Source organism: Rhamphochromis longiceps, linkage group LG4 (genome assembly GCF_057381845.1).
Source record: "Rhamphochromis longiceps isolate RC_006_pf linkage group LG4, R_longiceps_female_GT1.1, whole genome shotgun sequence".
Taxonomy (NCBI): domain Eukaryota; kingdom Metazoa; phylum Chordata; class Actinopteri; order Cichliformes; family Cichlidae; genus Rhamphochromis; species Rhamphochromis longiceps.
The window spans coordinates 18,376,801-18,397,675 of NC_140560.1; the positions used below are offsets into that span (position 1 = coordinate 18,376,801).

Consider the following 20,875-nt stretch of genomic DNA (forward strand, 5'->3'; position numbering starts at 1 on the left):
GACAATTACAAATAAACAAAACAAAAAATAAATAAAAAGTCTAAAACATATTCTACAGTAGATGACTGTAGTGAAATAAAGGAAAACATAATCTCTAATAAAAAAAATTCTCATTATGAATACTATAAGATGACCAGCAGAGGGCACAGAGACCAGCCAAAGGTTTTATTAAAAAAGCACTTTATTATTCAAGCAGGTTTTCTCTTTTCAGAATGGAATGATATGAAAGATCTTAAGTTGAGAGTCTCTCTCCTTTGGAGATTAAAAAGGCAAAATGAATAAAAGCAGACATTAAAGAAAACTAAAACAAAACTCAAAATGAGTTGAAAGTGCTCTGTCCCAGCCCAGCTTTGTTGCAGAGGCGTGGGAAAGAAGGCCTGGCTCAGACTGCTCCAGGTCTGGGCAAAAGCCAAATGCAGACCAGGTTTACATTTCTCACCAAACTCATTGGCAATTCACAAGGAGGGCACTGCCTTAAAAATAATAATGTGCCAACCTTCTACAGTAGAAATCAAATAAAAACATCAGCAGCATCCTCAACCTCCAATTACCTAACCGAACAATGTGTGTTGCTCCATCCTATTACTTTGAAAAGGTGGAGCACAGCTGAATTGGAGGAGTGTCGGGGAAAGTGGTCAGCACAGGCAGTCCTGACGGTATGTGGAGTGGTTCAAACAGTCATCGTGCTATAGCTTGATGGTGCCAGTGGGCAGGCTGCTGTTGCACAGTCTGTAGTAGCGAAGATCGTTCACCAGCCGCTGAACGCTTTGAGTGAACGAAGGCAGGTCCTTAGGAAAGAGGAGAAGGAACAGACACTAATATTAATTTATGAAAGAAATGCACAAAAACACATGTCCAGTAAATAGATACAGCCATGACTGATAGAATAGTGAAGCTATAATATATAGGTTTTCCCCAAAACCTCAACAACTCCCACCCCCTAAACCACCTCGTTTCACACGAGGTGCTGAAATACAGTATTCCCTTGATTTACACAGTAAGTGAAATTCTGCTAAATTTGAGTGACATAAATTTACAGACTGATGTAGTGAGTCCACGAAAGGTGAACCATAATGTGGCGCGGGAATACTGTAGTCCAGAATTAATATTCCATTTCAAGCATGAAATAGCAGCAGCAGGCTGAGAGTGTGCATCATCACAGAGACCACCACAACAAGCTATTTCTTATACACACAGTTAAAGATTATTAGCTTTTAATTAATGTGTGGAAACTGGTGCCATCAAGTGGCTACGTTTTGTTTAAATAGACCAATCAGCAGACATTAGGTAAATGCACGCACAGACTGAACTGGCTTCCCTACCTTCAGCTAATTTTTGTAGAAATGGATGAACAGGAAGTTGGCTGGCTCCACTATGGTGGCTCTCATTATACCCAGTATGTCAACATTAATATACAGCAGCACGAAGGGTGTTTATTTACTTTGTTAGACTTAGAGGTTGGCGGATGTTCACTGTGACTGATGTGAGGGCTACAAACTCATGTAAGTTCGAAGAAAAATAAGGGAGTAGTTTTGCCTGCACAACCAGAAACTCTGAAAAATGTCATTTATGCACATCCACACATGAAAAACAACCCAAAAAACAAAACAAAAAACAAAAACAGTCCAGAGGAGTGGTCTTATCAGACAAATTAAAACACCTGCGTGTTTTTATAATGTTAACTAATTATTTACTGTGCAGCCAAAGTTTAACAGAATGCAAGGAGATGGGGTAGCAGCAAATAGCAGATAAGCTATTACAGTTCTAAAGAAAAAAAAAAAAGACTAATTTGATTTCTATGTACAGCTGTTGGAGCAATCTAAGTATTGTTGCCAAATTATTTGTGCAACAAGTGGAAATTCCTGTGTGTGCCAACAGCCCCTGAGATATATTTACCCATATTAACCTATTGGGGGACAATAACTTGCAAGCCCACAGAACAACACGTGCAGCATTTTTTTTTTTTTAGAAAGTGCCACTGAACTTACCTGTTCCAGCTTGAAATTACGTGCGAGAACAGCTCGTTGGCTGCTGTCCACACCGTGGCAGCCATTGAGGAATTCCGGCATGAAGGCCGAATAAAAGGCATCGAAGTCAACAGAGGCCATGTTGTAAATGGCGAGGGTGATTTCCTCCTGAAGAAGGTCGTGACTTTTGTGGAGAAGGACTTGCAGCAGCACATTGATGAAGTGGAAGAGCATTGAGGTCCGGAAAAGCTTCTGAAAGACCCACAAACACACACACACACACAAAAAAAAAACGAAAATGAAAATGAGAGTAACGTTAGTATGTGTTATAGAATTCACACATGTGGACGAGGGAAATGTGTGCTGCCTTAGTTGCACTGTGCAAGAATTGTGATGTTGGGACCCATTCACTGCTGCTTTAATTACAGATAATCAAAATAAATACATTAAATTAATTTAAACCTACTTATTATTAGAGTCACACTAACTAGTTAGAAGGAATGCCAGTTGGTTTGGCTTAAGATTTCTGTAAATTAGAAACTGTGATCCAAAAAAATTACTGTCATACTATTAACATCTAAAACAGAAACAAAAATAGAGCGCACTAGTTCCACCTTTTGGAATTAACAGGATGTTACATGTTAAATAAGGAGCCACATTTCATTAGTTACGTATAATCTCTTATTTGGCCGAAGGTAGAATCTGCAATGTTTTTGTATCCACTGTATAGATCATTTGACTAGCAGCAATAATTACTGTCCAGTATCAAGTCCAATAAATTGTATTTAGACCACTAGTTTCAATTCTAAAGCTGAACTTACACTGATGGCTCTAACAGTTAGTTTAACATTATTATGAATATGCTGCACTTGCAGATACACAAAAAGTGAAATCGGTGCACCATTAAAAACCTGAGACTGTGGCAGACTACTTAAAGAGAACGGGTTTGTTTATGCCCTTGCTCCTAAAAATCAACGATCCTGACAAAGTTGAACTCACTCTGTGGTATAACTTGTGCTTGCTGTTGAGAGACTCCAGATAGCACAGATTCTGCTTGAAAATGTGGATATCAGGCTGCAGGAAAGACTGTCCAAAAGCCTGGAAAATATCAGCACACGTCAGGAAATTTAGTGGGACGAGATTCAACAATATCAATAATCACCTCTCCTACAGCTGACATTACAATTATAAGTTCTTTAAACATCACATTACAAGGATTAGGGCTGTTCTATATGCATGAACGCACCTGCATGGCAGCTGTGAACTGGGCTTCATTTTCCATTGTGTCTTCTGAATCTCCTCTTTGGACACTTGTTAAGACTGAAGTTTTAAAGAAGTACCTCCAGTTTTGGTGAAGTATTTGGTATAGCAACTCAAACATCTCGGCCTTGATGTCTGGAGAGGATCGCTGTCAAACAAACCAGAGATTCATCCATTCATATTTTAGTAAGGTACAGTATGTGTAATTTCTTAAAAAAGAAGTGATATCACAGATGACATTTTAGAGCATACCCACAAGTCAAACAAAACAGTGATGCAACTGACCTCTGCCACAACTGGGTAGACCTGCTCCATGCACAAAGAAAGGATGCTGGGTAGGAAGGGCTTAAAAGCTTGACCGGGCTCTTGCACCACCACCTGTAGGATTTTCAGGAACTTCTGCACCACCCTACACCCTGCACTGCCCTCATGCAAAATACTGGCTGCCAGCTGCTCCCTAGAGCAAATGAAAACAACAGAAGTTACTCAGTGTTAAGATGACGTAAGATAAATGTGACTGCAACAGGTGGCTATTGTTTGACATGACGTCTTGAGCTAGAAGCTTTTTTTAACCTGGTGAACATGCTAAGAAATGTGTGGATGATCTGTCCTGTGAAAGCAACACCCATCTGGACTCGTAACGCCTGGAACAACGTCAAGAAGAAGGCCAACATCTCATCTGTCACATCTACGAAAGAGAAGTGACAATTAACAAAACTGAAGCGATTACCTAACATGTGGATCTGGTATGGTGTTACATGAAATTATCTTGCATGCAGTGGTTAAAGTTAGATAAAACATCTTCTGCAGTATTCATAGTAATCAGCTTTACTGTGGACTTTAAATATATGTGAGTGAATCAAGCTGAAATTCTAGATCAGTGACAACAAAAGTCTATGCTGTGGCCACCAAAGCCTTTTTTTCCACTAGTGCCTACTCGGCTCGACTTAGTTATTAGGGTTTTCCATTAGATGGTAGGTGCCTGGTACTTTTTCAGTACTTACTCAGCCGAGGTGCTAAGGGAGTTGACTTGATTAGAAAATGTGACGTCAACAGCCTGCATGCCACTGACTGGCCAGGGAGTGATGTTGCCGAGTCACGAGAGTGACTCCTTATGCTGGGTTTACACTGTGCGATTTTTGGCCCATTTTGAGCAGATTTTTGAGTCGTGCAACCTTTTTGGCGATCGGCCTGATTTTGACCTTCATCGTGTGTTGTGCATTGTGTAGTACACGTGGGGTAACGAGAAGCGATTAACACCTCACGACCAGCTCCCGATCATCAATCGCTTGGTCGTGAGGGTGTCACCGCAGCTTCTCACACTGCGCACGTGCAAACACAAATGTCAGCGAAAAAGACGGAGTAGCACAGCAGTGCAGTGTGTGATCTGGACACAAGCGATGGAGGCACAACTTGTAGAACTATGGCAAGCTCATCCGAGCCTTTTCGATGTGGCCTCACAAAATTATCACGACCACAACAACCGTGAAAATAGTTGTGTTACGATTTGGGGTTTGGCAGTGTATTGTTTTAGGCGTTTTGTTTTGGCGTGACTGTTATGTGTTTCCTGTTTTACTTTGAAAGTCTGTGTTATCTTAGTGTGTTCAGTTTACGTTTCCCTGTCTCGTCAGTTCTGAGTTGCCCCAGCTGTGTTTCCCTCTTGTTGTCCATTTCCTGATTACTCCCTCTAGGTATTTAAACCCTGTGTTTCAGTGTGTCATAGTCGCGACCTTCCCCTCGTTGTAAATAGTTTGGTGTTTTGATGTAAATAAATATCGTATTTTGCTTTAAAGAAAATAGCTGTCGATACTTTCGTTTGGGATTTTTTTTTTTTTTGTGTAAGCCCGTATTAGTCTTTTTTTATGGGTTCGCCCTCCTTAAGAGCAGTGAGCTTGGGGGCCTTTTTCCCTTATTTTTATTTTTCCTGTGTTGCACGCCGGTTGCCCAGGCCAGGGTGTAACAGTTGGATCTACACTGCTGTTCAATCACAGCTGCCGGATCAATGTTTTTCATTAGCAATTTAGCAAAGTTGATGGTGGTGGTGTGCGTGTCTGTGTGAGTGAAAGACAGAGAGGGAGAGCGAGCGACAGAATTTCTGTTATAACCTTCATTTTATGGACGCACAGTGTGAGCACTCGGGTCGCATCAGAGCATCGGGCCGTATAGTGCGAGACCCTGCATCGTGACCTACGAACTTCTAACCCCTGCGAGTCAATTGTACAGTTTGAGCAGAAGCTGAATAACGCGACTGAAAAAAAATAAAAAATAAATAAATAAATAAATAAAATAAAAAATATCGCACAGTGTCTGCCCAGCTTTAGCAGCAGGCATACCATCGCCTTGATGTCATCCATTGTTGTGTTGCGTTTGTGTCGCAATTATGGGACTTCTGGGCCATGTTGCTATGATCCCACCCACACTGATGTGATACTCAATTGTAATGGAAAACGGCAAAAAAAAACAAAAAAAACGTCGAGTGCCAGCAGAAAAGAGGCAAAAGTGGACCATTAAAGATGGGCTGGGTTGAGATAATAGCCTGAGTGAATGTATAAAAGATTTCTTAATTTTGTAATTATGTTTGAAATCATCATAAATATTTTAGATTAAGTATTTAAATTTAAAAAGGCGATCAAAACCATGAAAAAAAAAGCCACAAGCTTAATTAAAGTCCATTTTTGATTTGGACTGTGTTTTTAATCTCAGTACTGGCTGTTGGCTATCATGTGGTGAAATGAACATATTTTATAGAAAATTAGTGTCAGCAGTAGAATACAAATTAATCTGTAAAAACAAAAAAGAAGGAAATACTGCATCTTAGCACCATATGCTGATTAAAAGGTGTTTGGAAGGAAAAAGTTCAAAAACTTGTGAATGTGCTGTGGCATTAAGACTGAGAATGACCCAAACCACAGATATTAAACTGACCTGGCTGCTGAATAAACACTGGAAAATGGGTGAGGGACACTTGGACAGACTCCTGAAGACTCTGATAACAGATCTGACGTGACTTGGTGGATTCACTGGAGACACTGTCCACTATGTCTCTGAGCACAGGCAGAGTCTGCTGTATGACTGCTTTGACTACACGAGAGAAAACATAATTAGGTGGACAAAAAGTGACTCAGCATAATAAAATTAAAAGAGATAAGGAGTTACGAAACCTAAGTAAATACTGACTGTCATTCAGGCCAGGCTGCCGTGAAGTAATGTTCACTGTGCCTCTTAAGATACGATATTCTCGAGTGAGCGCAGCCAGCAGGCTGGCGTGGTTGCTTGAGCGTGTCTGCCACTGTTGTTCACTCTCTGGTAAATTTGGCCAAGGAAGCAGCAGCATATTGGATAAAGCCCTACACACCAACATGTGAGCCTGTACGAGAAGATTACTTCATTTACTTCATGTTCAAGGTCACACAGAAAATTTAAATTGGCGACAAAATTTTAAACAAATGTACATATTCACATTGTTATGCTGTGATTGAAACGTGATACTATATAATGATTGATGGAAAATAAAAGTACACTATTTACCTCCTGGGGAAGTCTGCGTGTCTGATTTTGTGTAGTAATCAGGTTGAAGATGTTTTGAACAGCTGGCAAAGTGACCAAGAACACAGGCCTCACTGTAGAGGTTATGGAGACCATCAGATGGCACGCTGACAGCATCAACTTTTCAGGTACCTGAACATTTAAGTGTAAAAATTTTTAAACAGACTAGAAGTGGAAAAATATATTTTATAGCTTTTTAAATTTGCAACATTTTGTTATAAATACAAGCTAGGGCAAGATAAACTGTATGGATCAGATGTTTCAGATCAACTTAAAGACATCATGCCTCGTCCCTGTACCAAAGACGCCACGTCCCAGTGGCCCCCAGGATTACAGGCCCGTGGCATTGACCTCCCACATCATGAAGACCCTGGAAAGGCTCATCCTGGACCAGCTGCGACCCATAGTAAGACCACACCTGGATCCCCTTCAGTTCGCTTATCAGCCTCGTCTCGGAACTGAGGACGCCATCATCTACCTGCTCAATCGTGTCTACACCCATCTGGACCAGCCGGCGAGCACTGTGAGGGTCATGTTTTTTGACTTTTCCAGTGCTTTCAACACCATCAGGCCAACCCTCCTGGGTGATAAGTTAGCAGCGATGCAGGTGGATGCTTCTCTGGTGTCCTGGATTGTTCATTACCTGACAGGAAGACCACAATATGTACGTCTCCCACAGTGTGTGTCTGACAAGGTGATCAGCAACACAGGGGCACCACAGGGGACTGTCCTCTCCCCCTTCCTCTTCACCCTCTACACCACAGACTTCAGCCACTGCACAGAGACATGCCATCTTCAGAAGTTTTCTGATGACTCTGCGGTGGTTGGATGCATCAGCAGGGATGATGAGACAGAGTACCGGGCTGTGGTCGACTCCTTTGTTACGTGGTGTGGGCAGAATCATCTGCAGCTCAACGTGGCAAAGACCAAGGAACTGATCGTGGACTTCAGGAAGACCAGGAAACACTTGACCCCTGTTTCAATTCAGGGGGTCAGTGTTGACATTGTGGAGGACTATAAATACCTTGGAGTACACATTGACAATAAACTGGACTGGGCTAAAAACACCACAGCACTTTACAGGAAGGGCCAGAGTCGTCTCTATTTTTTGAGGCGACTGAGGTCCTTCAACATCTGCCAGAAAATGCTGAGGATTTTCTATGAGTCTGTTGTGGCCAGTGCGATCCTCTATGCTGTTGCATGCTGGGGGAGCAGGCTGAGGGTCGCAGATGCCAACAGACTTAATAAACTAATCCATAAGGCCAGCAATGTTGTGGGGATGGAGCTGGACTCCCTCAAGGTGGTGTCGGAGAGGCGGATGCTGTCCAAGATAAAGACAATGTTGGATAACACCTCCCACCCACTCCATGACATGTTGGTCAGTCACAGGAGCACGTTCAGTGAGAGACTGAGATTACCGAAAAGCACCACTGAACGACACAGGAAATCATTCCTGCCTGTGGCCATCTCCCTGTACAACGCATCCACTTAACACACTGTTTGCTGCTACAACTACACATGTTTCTTTTCCAACTATTTATTTATGAGTGACTTATGTATGTATGTATGTATGTATGTATATATATGTATATATTGTACTATTCTTAGTTAGTGTATTGTCTGTCTTGTCTTAATGTTGGTTTAAAATGGAGCACTGTAACAAAAAATAATTTCCCCCAGGGATCAATAAAGTATTCTGATTCTGATTCTGATGATTCTGATATATAAAAACTGTGAACATGGACTGCATGTTTCAAGCTTTGGTTAACAGTTTCTAAATTATACTTCTTCCTTAATTTTTAAACCACTGTTGCAACATGAAACTTACTGTGTCTGTGACATGCAGTTTCTTATAAACACAGGTTTACTTAAGTCAAAGATTCTGCACAAATTCTTTCTAAAAATTTTTTCTAAATATAAATAGCTGATTAGTTAAGGCTGGATTTGTAATATGCTTGACATTGAAGCTACCTTGGTTGTGATGAGCGGGCTACTGGCGTCGATGGCAGACTTAATGAGGTTGATGAACTGGCTCTGGTTTTGACTGTGGACTTCACTGTAAAACTGTGCAAGCCAGTGAGAATAAGCTTGCAAAGCAGCAAGAGCCTGTGCATGTCTGTAACAAATGAAACCACATACGCACACAGAGTTAAAACACATTTCTTACTTATACTGCTTACCTAATTTGCTAATTTGTGTAACTTTGACATGTCTAAAGCCATGTTCGTGGTAGCATTAATTGTATTTGGCACACAAAAACTCATATCTTCTGAACATAAAACACTGAAGCCAGAGTAAAAATATTCTGTCATTTTATTATGTAAAACATGAGGTTGCTCTGAATGCAAGGCAACTGTGCAGCAAGGGCGGCTGTCCAGTGTCCACAACATTTCACACAAACCCGATAGCTATTCACACGCTCAGCTCCCTGTTCTCTTTTGCATGACACTGTCTTTGACTCCATGAGTCTTTCATTTCTAATGGTTTGATCACATATAAAATTTTACTGTTCAATGTTCCTTTAAACATGATACTCACACATCAATGAGGTCTGGTTTGAGCACAGAAGGCACAGCAGTCTCCAGGTCATAGAGGCTGGTCTGGGAGCCATAACAAGTCACTTCAACCAATCTTAAAAAAGAGGCAAATGTTCCTTTTTGATATTTTACTCATTCCTTAAAACCATCAGTTAAAATATGAAGAACTCAGAATTCATACAACCAAAGAGCAACTTAAATAAATCACACACACAAAAAAGAGAAGGCAATGTCAAGATAAGATTTTGTAATGCTGGCGACAAAAGTCTGCAACACTAACAGCGTACATTTTTAAATACAAACATAGGATTCGGAGGGGTTTGCTATGAAGAAAGATTAAAGTTAGGAGGCTACATATGAACTTTTGCTAGTTAAGCTATAACGCATTAAAGCTTTCTTTAAACCCTTTAATATTTAAATGTATCCAGTTTAAGGTGGATCTATCGTCTTATTCGCAACACTGATTCATTGTACTGTTATATTATTTATGTTCTTTATACATTTTTAATCATCTTGATTGATAACATCTCTGATTGGAGTAAGCAGAACTAAAAGGGAACTTCTTTTTTTTTTTGCTGAAGAACTGTAATATGATGTGTTAAATCACCCTTTTTAATCTGAGCGTGCACAGAATCTGAAGCAGAAAGCCAAGCTTAACAGAAAGTTGATAATCATTAACTCAAACTGGAGTTTGAGGTTTTGTTGAACCAACTAAAAGCAAACAAAGTCTGGCTATGTTGACCTTGATTTGTAATACACGCTTACCTCTCTACCACAGCCAGGGCGTCACTGAAACGTGCAGCAAAAATATCTCCAATGAAATACTCAGCCAAGCGTCCAACAGCCTGAAGTAGGGAGCTGAGGTCCCTGAGAGAACAGTGAAGTCGGCGACAGTCGTTCTCAGCAGTGATATTTAGCCGTCGACCTAGATAAAAACAACAAAGAGACAAGAAAACAAATGTTACAGGATCGATCTAATATTTTAATCTACAGAAGTGATGTCATTTTTGAGTCGACATAAAAGCAATGTTTTTTTCCCCCATCAATAAATTGTACTTACTTGTGCCAGTAGTCACAATAAACTGCTGTAAACCGAGGTATACGTCCAAATTTTCTTGAAGAACTGGAAACTTTAGAGCAAAAAGAAGAATAAGGAGGAAATTGTTACATGTACTAACACCCCCACATTATTATAACCTCAGAACTCACAGGCAACTTAAATCATTACTAAAAGACCTACTCAATTTTAAGGCAGCAAGTTCAAAATAAAATTTAATTCAGTTTTATAAAAAGAGTTATAAATAAGTATAATAAAGCCACAATTATCTTCTTTGAAATGATGGTGGTATTGGTTTTCGTGAATGAGATATTCTCATGACTCATCGAGTGATGCTACTACCAGCCAATCGGTGGCATGCAGTCTGACAACGTCACATTTTAGGTACTATTATGACACTATTACACTACTACATTATGACCTAATGGAAAACCCTGAAAACCATGGCGAGTCAATCCGAGCAGGTACTAATGAGGCTTAAGACACCTTGGTGTGTATTTGATGACAGTTTAACCTATTAATGTACTCCTTTACAACAAAATTTACAATGCAGAACAGAAAATACTTCATGCCATCATTGTCAAGTGATTTCACTGTTTAAGGAAACTACACTGTGCTGATAAATGGGTCATCATGAGGTTATGAGCATTTCTGCTACTAGATTTTCCAAATCTAAAAATAATAAAGCTCTGATCTGGTCTATTTAAAACGTCTCTAAACTGCCTTACAAAATACAAAAGGTGACACCAACAGTGATTTCTTACCAAAGTAGAGAATGCATAGGATGGGAGCAGCTCCATCACCTTGGCAACCACCTCCAGACTCTGACGCAGGTACCTTTGCCACTCAGTCTGTTGCTATGGTTACAAAATGAAGCAGAGTAGTCAGACACTGAAGATAAAACCATTTCTTTAGTCTGTACTTATGCTTAAAGCAAATTTAATGCTTCATGTGGCTACAAGATAGACAGATAATATGAAACAGTGCAGATGATATTTGTAATAATTTTACATTATTAAATGTTCTTACATCATCATCCAGAGTCTCGTCGTCCAGCTCTTCTAACTGGGCTTGATTGCATCTGAACTGTATGCGATTCAGAACTTCCCTTAACAGAAGACCTAAGGCATCTTTGTACCTGCCCAGTTGGCACATGAATACATTACACAACAGCAACTTCACACTCAAGAATGAATGACAAAATAGGAAATCATTAAATCAACTTTAGTTCTTTGAGTGTTTCTGTAAATATCTCTTGAGCGTCTTACCTATTCAGGACACTTTCTCTGTCTGGTAGCCTGCTTTTGATTTTCGTTGTTAAAAAATCCAAAAACACACTCCAAATGTCCAAACAGGCAAAATAGCCTTCATGGGTGGGCTTAAAAAAAAAAAAAAATGTGCATGAGAAGGAAGTTTACATAGAATCTTTAGCTGCATTGCATGAACGTGGAAAAGGTAATCATTACCTGGTTGAAAGTGTACTTGAAAAGCAGGGCAAGAAACTCTACAATAGGAAACTGAGGACTTGACTCAATTCGCCTCAAGTGAACACTGACAAACAGACGCAGGAAGTCTGTAAACTTTTCCAGGTAACTGCAAGATAAGAAAGGAATAACTGAAGCAAAAAGTCGGGACATACATCTTACATTTAAAACATGAAATATTAAATACAAAATATATTTGGTCTAAATGGTCAACAATATTATTACTTATCAGATTAAGTGCAGCATGTAACTTGATCATAATGTTTCATAATCCTGCAGATGCAATGTTTAAGGGCATAACAATGTGGCGCATGTGTCTGACCACTCATGAAAATTTACAATGTCACAGATGTGTCTTAAAAAAGCTTAATGAAAGAGACACAGGTAAAAATGACTACATCTAGTATAATCTTCAAAATAAAATATATACAACTTATCATCCTGCAAGCAGCCTATTTAAATAAATATATATATTACATAAGAAACTAGGGCTGTGCGATATGACCAAAATCTCATATCCCGATATAAGAATTCTATCGTCCCGATAATGATATAAATCACAAAAATGTAACATTTTCTGTAAATTCTGTGAATCTCGGGCAGCTCGACTTGCGGGAAGTGTTTCCAGCTGCGCGTCATGTAGCTGGAGTCGAGTGTTTTAACCGATGTATGAAACGATACATTTTTAGACATAAGTTGTAAAGGCTGCCGTTTTCTTTGTGAGTATTTATTACATGGCGTGCTGCGGGGAAAAGCCTGTTCTAACGTTTGAGTCTAAGGTTTATTTTTTAGCACCTGACGGCTCTTTTTTTTAAAGCTCTTTCACGTGATTCAGTTTATTTTGAAAAGTCTCAACAGGATCTTGAGCTTTATTGTGAAAGATTTGTGGAACATAAACAAGCGGACACGCGATGCTGTTACTGTCGTTGTTGCTAACCACAACGCATAAAAACAGGCGCTTGTCCGTCAGTAGTGTGGTTATATTAAATATAAGAGAAAGAGAGAACTTTAAGAAATTAATATAGCCACTACAGTGACCATCAAAACGGTGAAAAAAATATTACCGTAAACAGTTTATTTTGCGACACCACGAAACAAACGATAGCGTAAAATGAAACGATAGATGTTTTTATATCGTCATCCGATATACATCGTTATATCGAACAGCCCTATAAGAAACTAATAGATATTTGCAAAAGGAAACATTCTTAACAAAGACCAATAGGGATGGCAGAAACCCCCCCCAAAAAATCAATACATAAAAATAGGACAGACAAAAAAGGGAAAAAAAACAAAAAAAACAAACAACTTAAAATAGCTGACTGGTCTTTGTACTCAATCTCTTCATATTCTGCAACCCATCTGAAACTTGTGGTGCAGACTGCCAACATATTATCATCAGTCTGAGTCCATGTCAATAAGAACAACTCTGGCTGCCAGCTGGTTGCATTCTAGTTAAAAACCATGAAACACAAAGGTTGCTAAATGCAAATTTAAAGGTTAATTAGGAATTTTCTGTCTATGAAAACAACAACAGATACACGATTTTCAATGATTTATCACAGTTAATTGCTGTATTATCAGAAACAGATTGCACATAATTGCCAACTTGACCCCACTCAATTGCAGACTGACTCCCATCTTTTATGGCAGGTTTTAGTGACAGTGTTGGTATGACTGACAATCTCATAAAAAAGTAAGATAACTTCTTCCTGATTGGGTATTGACAAAGTTAACTCTGAGGACATAATGAAGTTGAAAAAAGGTAATAAATAACAATATTGGCCAATGCAATACTATTGCAAGTAAAGTTATGTGATAGTGTCATATTGTGGGGTGCGACCAAAATACCAATTGGTAAGTGGCAATGACATAACATGGAGGGAGAATGCCGCTGATACCTGTGTCATAGGGTAAGTAAATGGCTGTACAGAGTGAGTTTGCTCATGCACCAATGCTCTGGTCAAATTAAGAATTGAGCCATACCTCTCATCAAGTTCCTGTAAGCGGCTCTTGATTGTATGAGCATTATTTTCTCGTGTCAGCCTTTGAAGAAGAAAGAAGGTCTGCTGGAACATTCGCAGCAAGTACTCCTCAAAATCCATTGGCACGCAGTTCTTTGACACCAGTTCATTGACACAGGTCATGGAAAGTAAACCAAGCCGGGCCCGGTCCACCTTGTTAGCCTCGTTTTGCTGTCCGTTTAGCTCTCCTCCATTTGATGTTGGTGGCATTGTCCCAGGATTAAGCTGTCCATTTGAGGAGGAGGAGTTGGAAGAAATGAAGGAGTCTGTCTTGGCCTTTGGCCGAAGATCACAGCCAAATCGTGCAAAATGGAAAATGGATGCCAACAAGGTGGGCGTAATACTTGTAGACAAAGGGATCCAGCTGAACAGGTGGGCCAAGCACTCCAAAACAAGGCAACAGAGCTGATGACTCTCATTGTCCAATGCTGCCATGGGCTGACAAAGCAGTTTTGAGTACTGGCTACCTTGAAACAAGCTGCCCAGCAATTCCACTGATTCAAAAACACAAAATGTTATGGTTAATAAAGAAGAAACAAACTCCTGTTTCACAATTTTAAGTCTTTCCCATTTTAACCATTGAAAGGGACAATTCACTCACTGCTTTCCCCTGAGGTGGGTGAGGGAGGCGGTGTAGAAGCTATGACACTGTGCTTGTCCCAGTATGTCTCCAGAATTCCTGAAAACAAGTACCCAGTTACTAACACATACTGAAAGATGTCTGATTTGTCATATTTGATCCTAAATAAAGTTAGCAAACCTTATTATATTTTTTATATAGTAGTACTTTACTCTTAACAGTACACCTGCATTTACTACTGTCCTTTCCATCCTTTGAAACGTGGCATATTAAGATCCCTCAAAAATGTTGCGAAACTGTCTGTTTGCTAGAACATAGGGACACCTCTGAATCTTCCAAAAAAACAAAACAAATATTAATTTGTTGCAGGGGGACAGGGAGAGACCCCTGTTAAGTAGTACTAAGAGTTCACAAAGCATTAAAGGTTGTCCTCACCGGTCAACAGTCCAAGCACTGTTGGCACCTGCTCCAGCAGCAGTTTGCGGAGCTCCTCTTTCCTGGCAACACTCAGGTCTTCCCTAGGACATGCAAGCTCTTCTGATGTGGTTTTTAACATAACCAACCCCAGTGGAGCCAGAGCCGGGGACTGGATCAACTATAGACAGGAGATTGATGGACACACACACACAGTTCAAAAAGTTAATTTTATCAACTACCTAGTGACCTACCTAATTCTCCAAAATACTTTCCAAGCTGTTTGGTTAAAAGCCTGCTGACAGACTTTATAGAAGTTGGTTAACAGATCAGGTTATTTCGTTGTGTACACTTAAAGCCTAACACAGCTGTTTTAGAATAAAACAAAAGGACCTTTATTGAATGTAATTTCCCTTTACAGAACAAATGCATTACACATACTAAGTTTGGCTGTTTAAGGAGGCATTGATTAGCAAAACACACCACGAGACAAGATGATATCAAGCTCTAGTTCATGTGGCTTACCACTCTGAATGAACAACTTAATGCAGAAATCATTTGGGTTTATTTCAGATATTTCATGAGATTAAAACAAAAATGTATTTTTCTTGGATTATAACTGAACTTCTCTATTTAAGACTGTGCCACTTCCTCAAAACATCTTTGTGCAAACTTAAAATGCTGACATAAGTACAGCAAATTGATTAAAAACACAACAACAACAACAAAAAAAAGAAAAACAAAAGACAACCTCAAAGGAAATTGGAATAAATGTGACCAGAAGGGAAGAACAGAGACAGGATATTTTTTAGGACTACTTCAAATTACACAAGAACATATATATGTTCCATGCAACAGAAGCTCTGGTTTTATAATGCAACTTTTGTGTCTTCATCAGCTTCATTTCATTACTTAACCCTTCCACCAATAAAGATGACCTCCCCTGTACCGATAATGACAAGTTTTGACACTTCATCAGTATCAAAGATGTGGTTTGATATTGAGAGACCACCCTCACTAACTTTTGTTGCAAACCAAGTCATTTTGTTCACTAAACAGGCCTAAAATATGACAGACACCACTCGGGTCAGACAAACAGCTTCAAGGGTTACTCCTTACCTGAAGGGTGTTTGTAAAGAAATCGTGGTAGAACATCGGCCAATCCTGGCGACCAATGTCTACAATGACTTTACAAAGCTTATTACGGATAAAATAGGGCACAGATTTGTGCTGAGCAAGGAGGAGTTTGGGAAGACAGCTGCGAATCTCCATCTTGTCCTGGGAAGCAACTCCAATCCACATCTTGTTTACCAGGTTCTGAAAATTACAATTAGCAATCAACTGTAAAACATGTGTACAGATGACAAAAACATTTATACAAACATATGCAGTGCACTTCCACAATGTCTTAGGCCCATTTTATATGGGATTATTTTTTCCCCACCCAATCTGTGCACAGAACTCCACAATGACCAAGGAAAAATATTTGTCAATTTACTGGAAGGACCCTTCACTTGGGTAAAGCACCTTTGCCAGGTATAGTATCTCAAATCGTCTTGGGGAAGATCCTGCAAGCCTTTTACATTTTAAAACATTTCTTTCGTTATTGGAGGAATTTTTATTGTTGAACCAATGATGGGGAGCATCAGTGCGCAGGATTTTCAGGTCTGCTATGTTTCCCAAAGCTACTGCTCTTTCCCCTCTTGCTCAATTACATTTATAAATCACCAGCCTGAAAGCCAACTACACTCTGGAAAAAAGGCTTTCACTGAACAGGGCTGCTCATCATTTTCCAGCATCGATCTGACCTTCCTGACCATCCACCATCTAAGAAAAACACCATCCCATCATGCTGCTGCTACTAACAGCTGCCTGTCTTTGGTTCCCTCCACACAGTGTGGCAAAACACACTTTTTGTGTTCCACGAACCAGCGACCTGTCCAGGGTGTACCCTGCGTCTTGTCTTATGAAAGCTTGGACAGGCTTCATCTCATTGCAGCCATAAACTGGACAGGCAATTAGGAACAAATGGATCAGACCACAGGATTTTGCTTCCGTGTTCTGAGTTGTTCAGGTGTATTGGGAAAATTCTCAGCCGTTTAGTGAGGAATAGTGGCCACTCTAGTGATAGACTGGTAAAATGTTGTAGTTCCTAACAGCTTTCACTTAAGAATCAGAGGTTTCAGTGCTCTTGACTCCTGAATGAAACTAAGGTATTTTTATCTCTTCTTTTAATTGCAACCCCCTCCAGCTCTCACTAGACTTGAATCACAGCTTGCAGGAAATTCTCTAAATCTCATAGCTTGGTTTTAACTCTAACATACACCACAGATAGTGAGAAAGTCAAGGCTGATGTTTTCAGTTCTAAATTATGTTGAATTAAGACACAAGTCCCAATCAGCTGTACAACAACCCCACAACCCACGGATAAAAGTAGGATGTCATATGCAAGAAAGGGAATACTTCAGTAAAGGTTTTATATTAAATAAAAGATGTAATCCATTTAAGATTAGTCTGAAACATAATATAATGAGGTTAAAAAAAATTAAGCATTTCAGATATACATTTTAAGTTAAAGGCAGTTTTTAAAGGGCACTTTATGCTCATTCTTTCATTCTGTGGTAAATTTGCTACACTTTTAACTAACTTCACTTGCAGAATTATAAAAAATGAGGAAACAGGAAAAGGCCATGAAATACATTCTTGTTAACATACGCCTCTTCTTGCAGTATGCATTTATTAAGTATCTAAAATTATCTGAAAACAAAATGTTGAAAAAAAAGAAGAAGAGAGAAAGCTCTTGCTAGTACTTTGAACTGAGAACATGCATCTTCCACCTACAGGACTTACTTCAAATACTGTGAGACTGTACATCATTACATACTCATTCCGAGTATTGGAGAGGAAGAACATGCAATGGCGCCACGCTCCAGTCTGCTGTGCAAAGTTATTCAGCAGCTCTTCTGCAGAAAAAAGGAAGTAAGCATGAGCTCTCACAGAAGTAGTTCAATACTAGCACCTCGCTAGCAATCAGACTGAAAGTAATGCGTCACAACACAGGAAGTGGATTTAAAAAACCAAGAATGCAAAAGATTAATGTTTTTTATAGAAACAAAACAATTTTAGACCACCTTAAACATGATCCTGACACTCAACAGTATCTCTGTATTTATAGATCCAGACTATTCAAAGCAGAAATATACTATCGTTTAAGAATTTTAAGGATAAGGGCAAGAGAGTTTCACATAGAGGAAACTCTACCGTTCATCTACATCAAAAGACAAAGGCTCCTTTAGCTTTCTTTTTTTTTTTAAACCAAGAACTGAGCTCTACAAAGGTTTCCCTTTAATAAAGCACATAACAATTTTAAAGTTAATGCATGTGCTATGAGACATTTTAAATGGTATAGAAATGGTATAGTACTTCTGGTAACAATTAGCAAGGGCTGGTACCGATTAGAAATGTTTAAAGTTAAGAGTCAACTAGCCTCGCACAACATGAGCACATTGTGGTCAACCTATCCACAGATATGAATGACAGACCAACATTCACCAAGAAATGCATTGATTAGGTTCCTTTTTCCATATTTAATTAAACATTTTTAGCTCTTCTTTAATTACTGTAGATATTTTGAATTTATTCAAGAGCAAAAACAGGTAATCACACAGGAAATGAGGAGGAGTGGTCAACGTGCATGAAACGTTTGTACATTACTGTGGATGATTATGGGGTAGACACATTAACCCTCAATTACACATTCTTACACTGCTCTGTGTCATTTCCATTTCAGACCAGCCTGATGGGAACCTTAAAATACTGCATCATGGTCATACTTCTTAAGTGTACTGTTTTGCAAGACCTTACTTACCGATTTCTCTTTTTCGCTCATTAGTTGTGCAGCTATGAAAGAACTCCGTCATCAGGCCCTCTAGTGCGCGCAGCGATGCCTCCTCTGAAGCCTAATAGGTAATAGAAAGTAAAGTACAAACAACATGAGCGATCCATCACCAAATAGAGCATAGAATCACTAAGTCTTTAGAGGAATTCCTTTGTTTTTTGTGTACAATCGTGGTATAACCACTCAATCGTGCTTAAATACAGAAAGAGCGTCCTCATACACATGTTCACACATAGTAAAGAGAACAATACACTGGCATACAAGTATCTTGTTCTTATAGCCAATTATTACACCAGCTTGCTGTTTGGTTAAAGCACTTAGTTATAAAAGGCAACAGCACAGGCTTAATCGTAATATAGTTTGGCACTACCCTTGTTTTCTCATGTGGATGAAGTTGGGCCTTGCCTACCGAACGCAAGATAGCATATCGAGATTTTAGCCCCTATGCCAGGCAAGTCTGAATTCCACAAATAAGCCACAACTTGCCGAGACTCAACACTAGTCAAACAAAATATTCGGTTTTGCAAGATGGGCGTCCTGTGCCGTAAAATGGCTTTAAGAGCTGTCACATCCTGTGAAATACCTGGCCTCAGAACCGTTAGATAACAAAAAAGGTATACAGGTATAAGTGCATACAACGTATCCCCATACGCTGCCAGTTGTATGCTAATGTATTTATCTTCACTAATGACAGATCTTTATATTCAGAAGTAGAATAAAGAGTTAAGCTTATCCATTGCGTTAGCCCTCAGCAGGAAGGGAGGAAGAAAGATGAACAACTGGATAAATACCAGAGTTTAAATTATACTTACCATGTTTAGCTGGCTCGGATGCTGTCTTCAGTTGACTTAGTCGCTGGTTAATTACAGTAATAAGCCAACATTAGTTACCCAGTTAGCCAATTGTGCGGCTAACATTAGCTATGGTACTGCTGGCTAACGTAACCGCAAAGGGTTATCATCATGCTCAGCTCGACTGCTTAAACTGATATCTACATAAAACTAGCTAGCAAAGGCTGGCCTCGCTGACTGTGCTTTGAATGTATATATATATATATATATATATATATATATTTTTTTTTTTTTTTAACCTTGCTCGAATAAAGCGGTTTTCGACTACCAGGCATAAAGACTTGACATTAAATTAGCTATGCCGAGCCCAGAGGCTAGCCGCATTGCAGCTCAACGCTAATTCCACCGTTAGGTTGAATACAGAAATATAGTTTTGTCAGCATCTAGCCGACACCACGTAAGTGTGCAGCTTTAATTAGCGTTTTGTGTCAGGCATTTTGATGCTAAATTACCCAGTTGCTAACGCTGCAGCGGATGGCTAGCCAGTTAGCTTTTCTAGAAGGATGAAGGAATAATTTTCGTTCGCTAACTGTCAACCGCAGACATGCTCCTGTGTCCGGACACGACAGTCTCGATTTCTAAAGTCAAAGCGGGCTTTAAAAACGCACAAACAAAAACGTTTACAAATCCGCAACAACAATAATTATAAAATGCTATCAGCGACCGTTCCTGTCATTCCCCTTCTCGGTGCTTAGGGCGGCTCAAGAATAAAGCTAGCTTGCAGGTTTCAGGGTCTCCATTGCAACTTCCTCTTTTGCTGCAAACAACCCAATCAGCTCTGTCAAGTCACTCACATTAAGAAAAAACACAGTCTCCGGTTATAGCTTTCAAATTAAAACACTTTACTGTTAAATAATTCAAAGTTATGAACAAAGGTAAAATGAAACGAATGAATTTACTCTAAAAAAAAGACCTTCATATGTTTCATGTTGTCATTTCCCCTAAAAAGCCTTATGCAAAATGCTATTATAATACTGTGCTTCTGCTGAAACCTGGCTCGCCCACACAAACATACAAATACAGGAATTTGCCTGGCTTTCAAAGAAGTAAGGTTATATAAACAGGAGAAGGACCATTGATAAAGTTTGCACTATATCTTATATATAACAGATAGTTATTAGCACTTAAAACCCAAGATTGTCATATACAGGAGAATTGTATTCACTATACAGGTAAAGGTGAAAGATTTATAATTTACATAAGAATAGCTATACATGCCACAACCAGACTATTTAACACTATATTGGAAAGTGAGAG

General features: G+C 39.4%; 1 protein-coding gene across 1 annotated transcript; it reads right to left on the reverse strand.

Moving 5' to 3' along the window:
* Positions 1-163: 163 nt before the first annotated feature.
* Positions 164-20,387, reverse strand: xpo6 (exportin 6). The gene is made up of 24 exons (XM_085403619.1): positions 19,580-20,387; positions 18,738-18,828; positions 17,720-17,832; positions 15,989-16,186; positions 14,891-15,050; positions 14,477-14,554; positions 13,838-14,369; positions 11,834-11,960; positions 11,636-11,745; positions 11,397-11,505; positions 11,132-11,224; positions 10,371-10,440; positions 10,076-10,235; positions 9,312-9,404; positions 8,745-8,889; positions 6,756-6,905; positions 6,405-6,594; positions 6,153-6,308; positions 3,801-3,915; positions 3,513-3,684; positions 3,214-3,375; positions 2,967-3,065; positions 1,989-2,219; positions 164-788 (listed from the first exon to the last, which is right to left on the reverse strand). The coding sequence occupies exons 1-24, from the start codon at positions 19,580-19,582 to the stop codon at positions 687-689; spliced, it is 3,459 nt and encodes a 1,152-aa protein (XP_085259745.1). The 5' UTR covers positions 19,583-20,387; the 3' UTR covers positions 164-686.
* Between the last annotated feature and the right edge of the window lie 488 nt (positions 20,388-20,875).

Bases quoted from the DNA above. Each gene is read 5' to 3' on its own strand.
- xpo6 (XM_085403619.1), bottom strand. The intron at 14,370-14,476 runs GTGAGTGAATTG...TTTTTGAATCAG, and splicing joins ACCCACCTCAGGGGAAAGCA to TGGAATTGCTGGGCAGCTTG. The intron at 11,225-11,396 runs GTAAGAACATTT...TTGTAACCATAG, and splicing joins ACGAGACTCTGGATGATGAT to CAACAGACTGAGTGGCAAAG.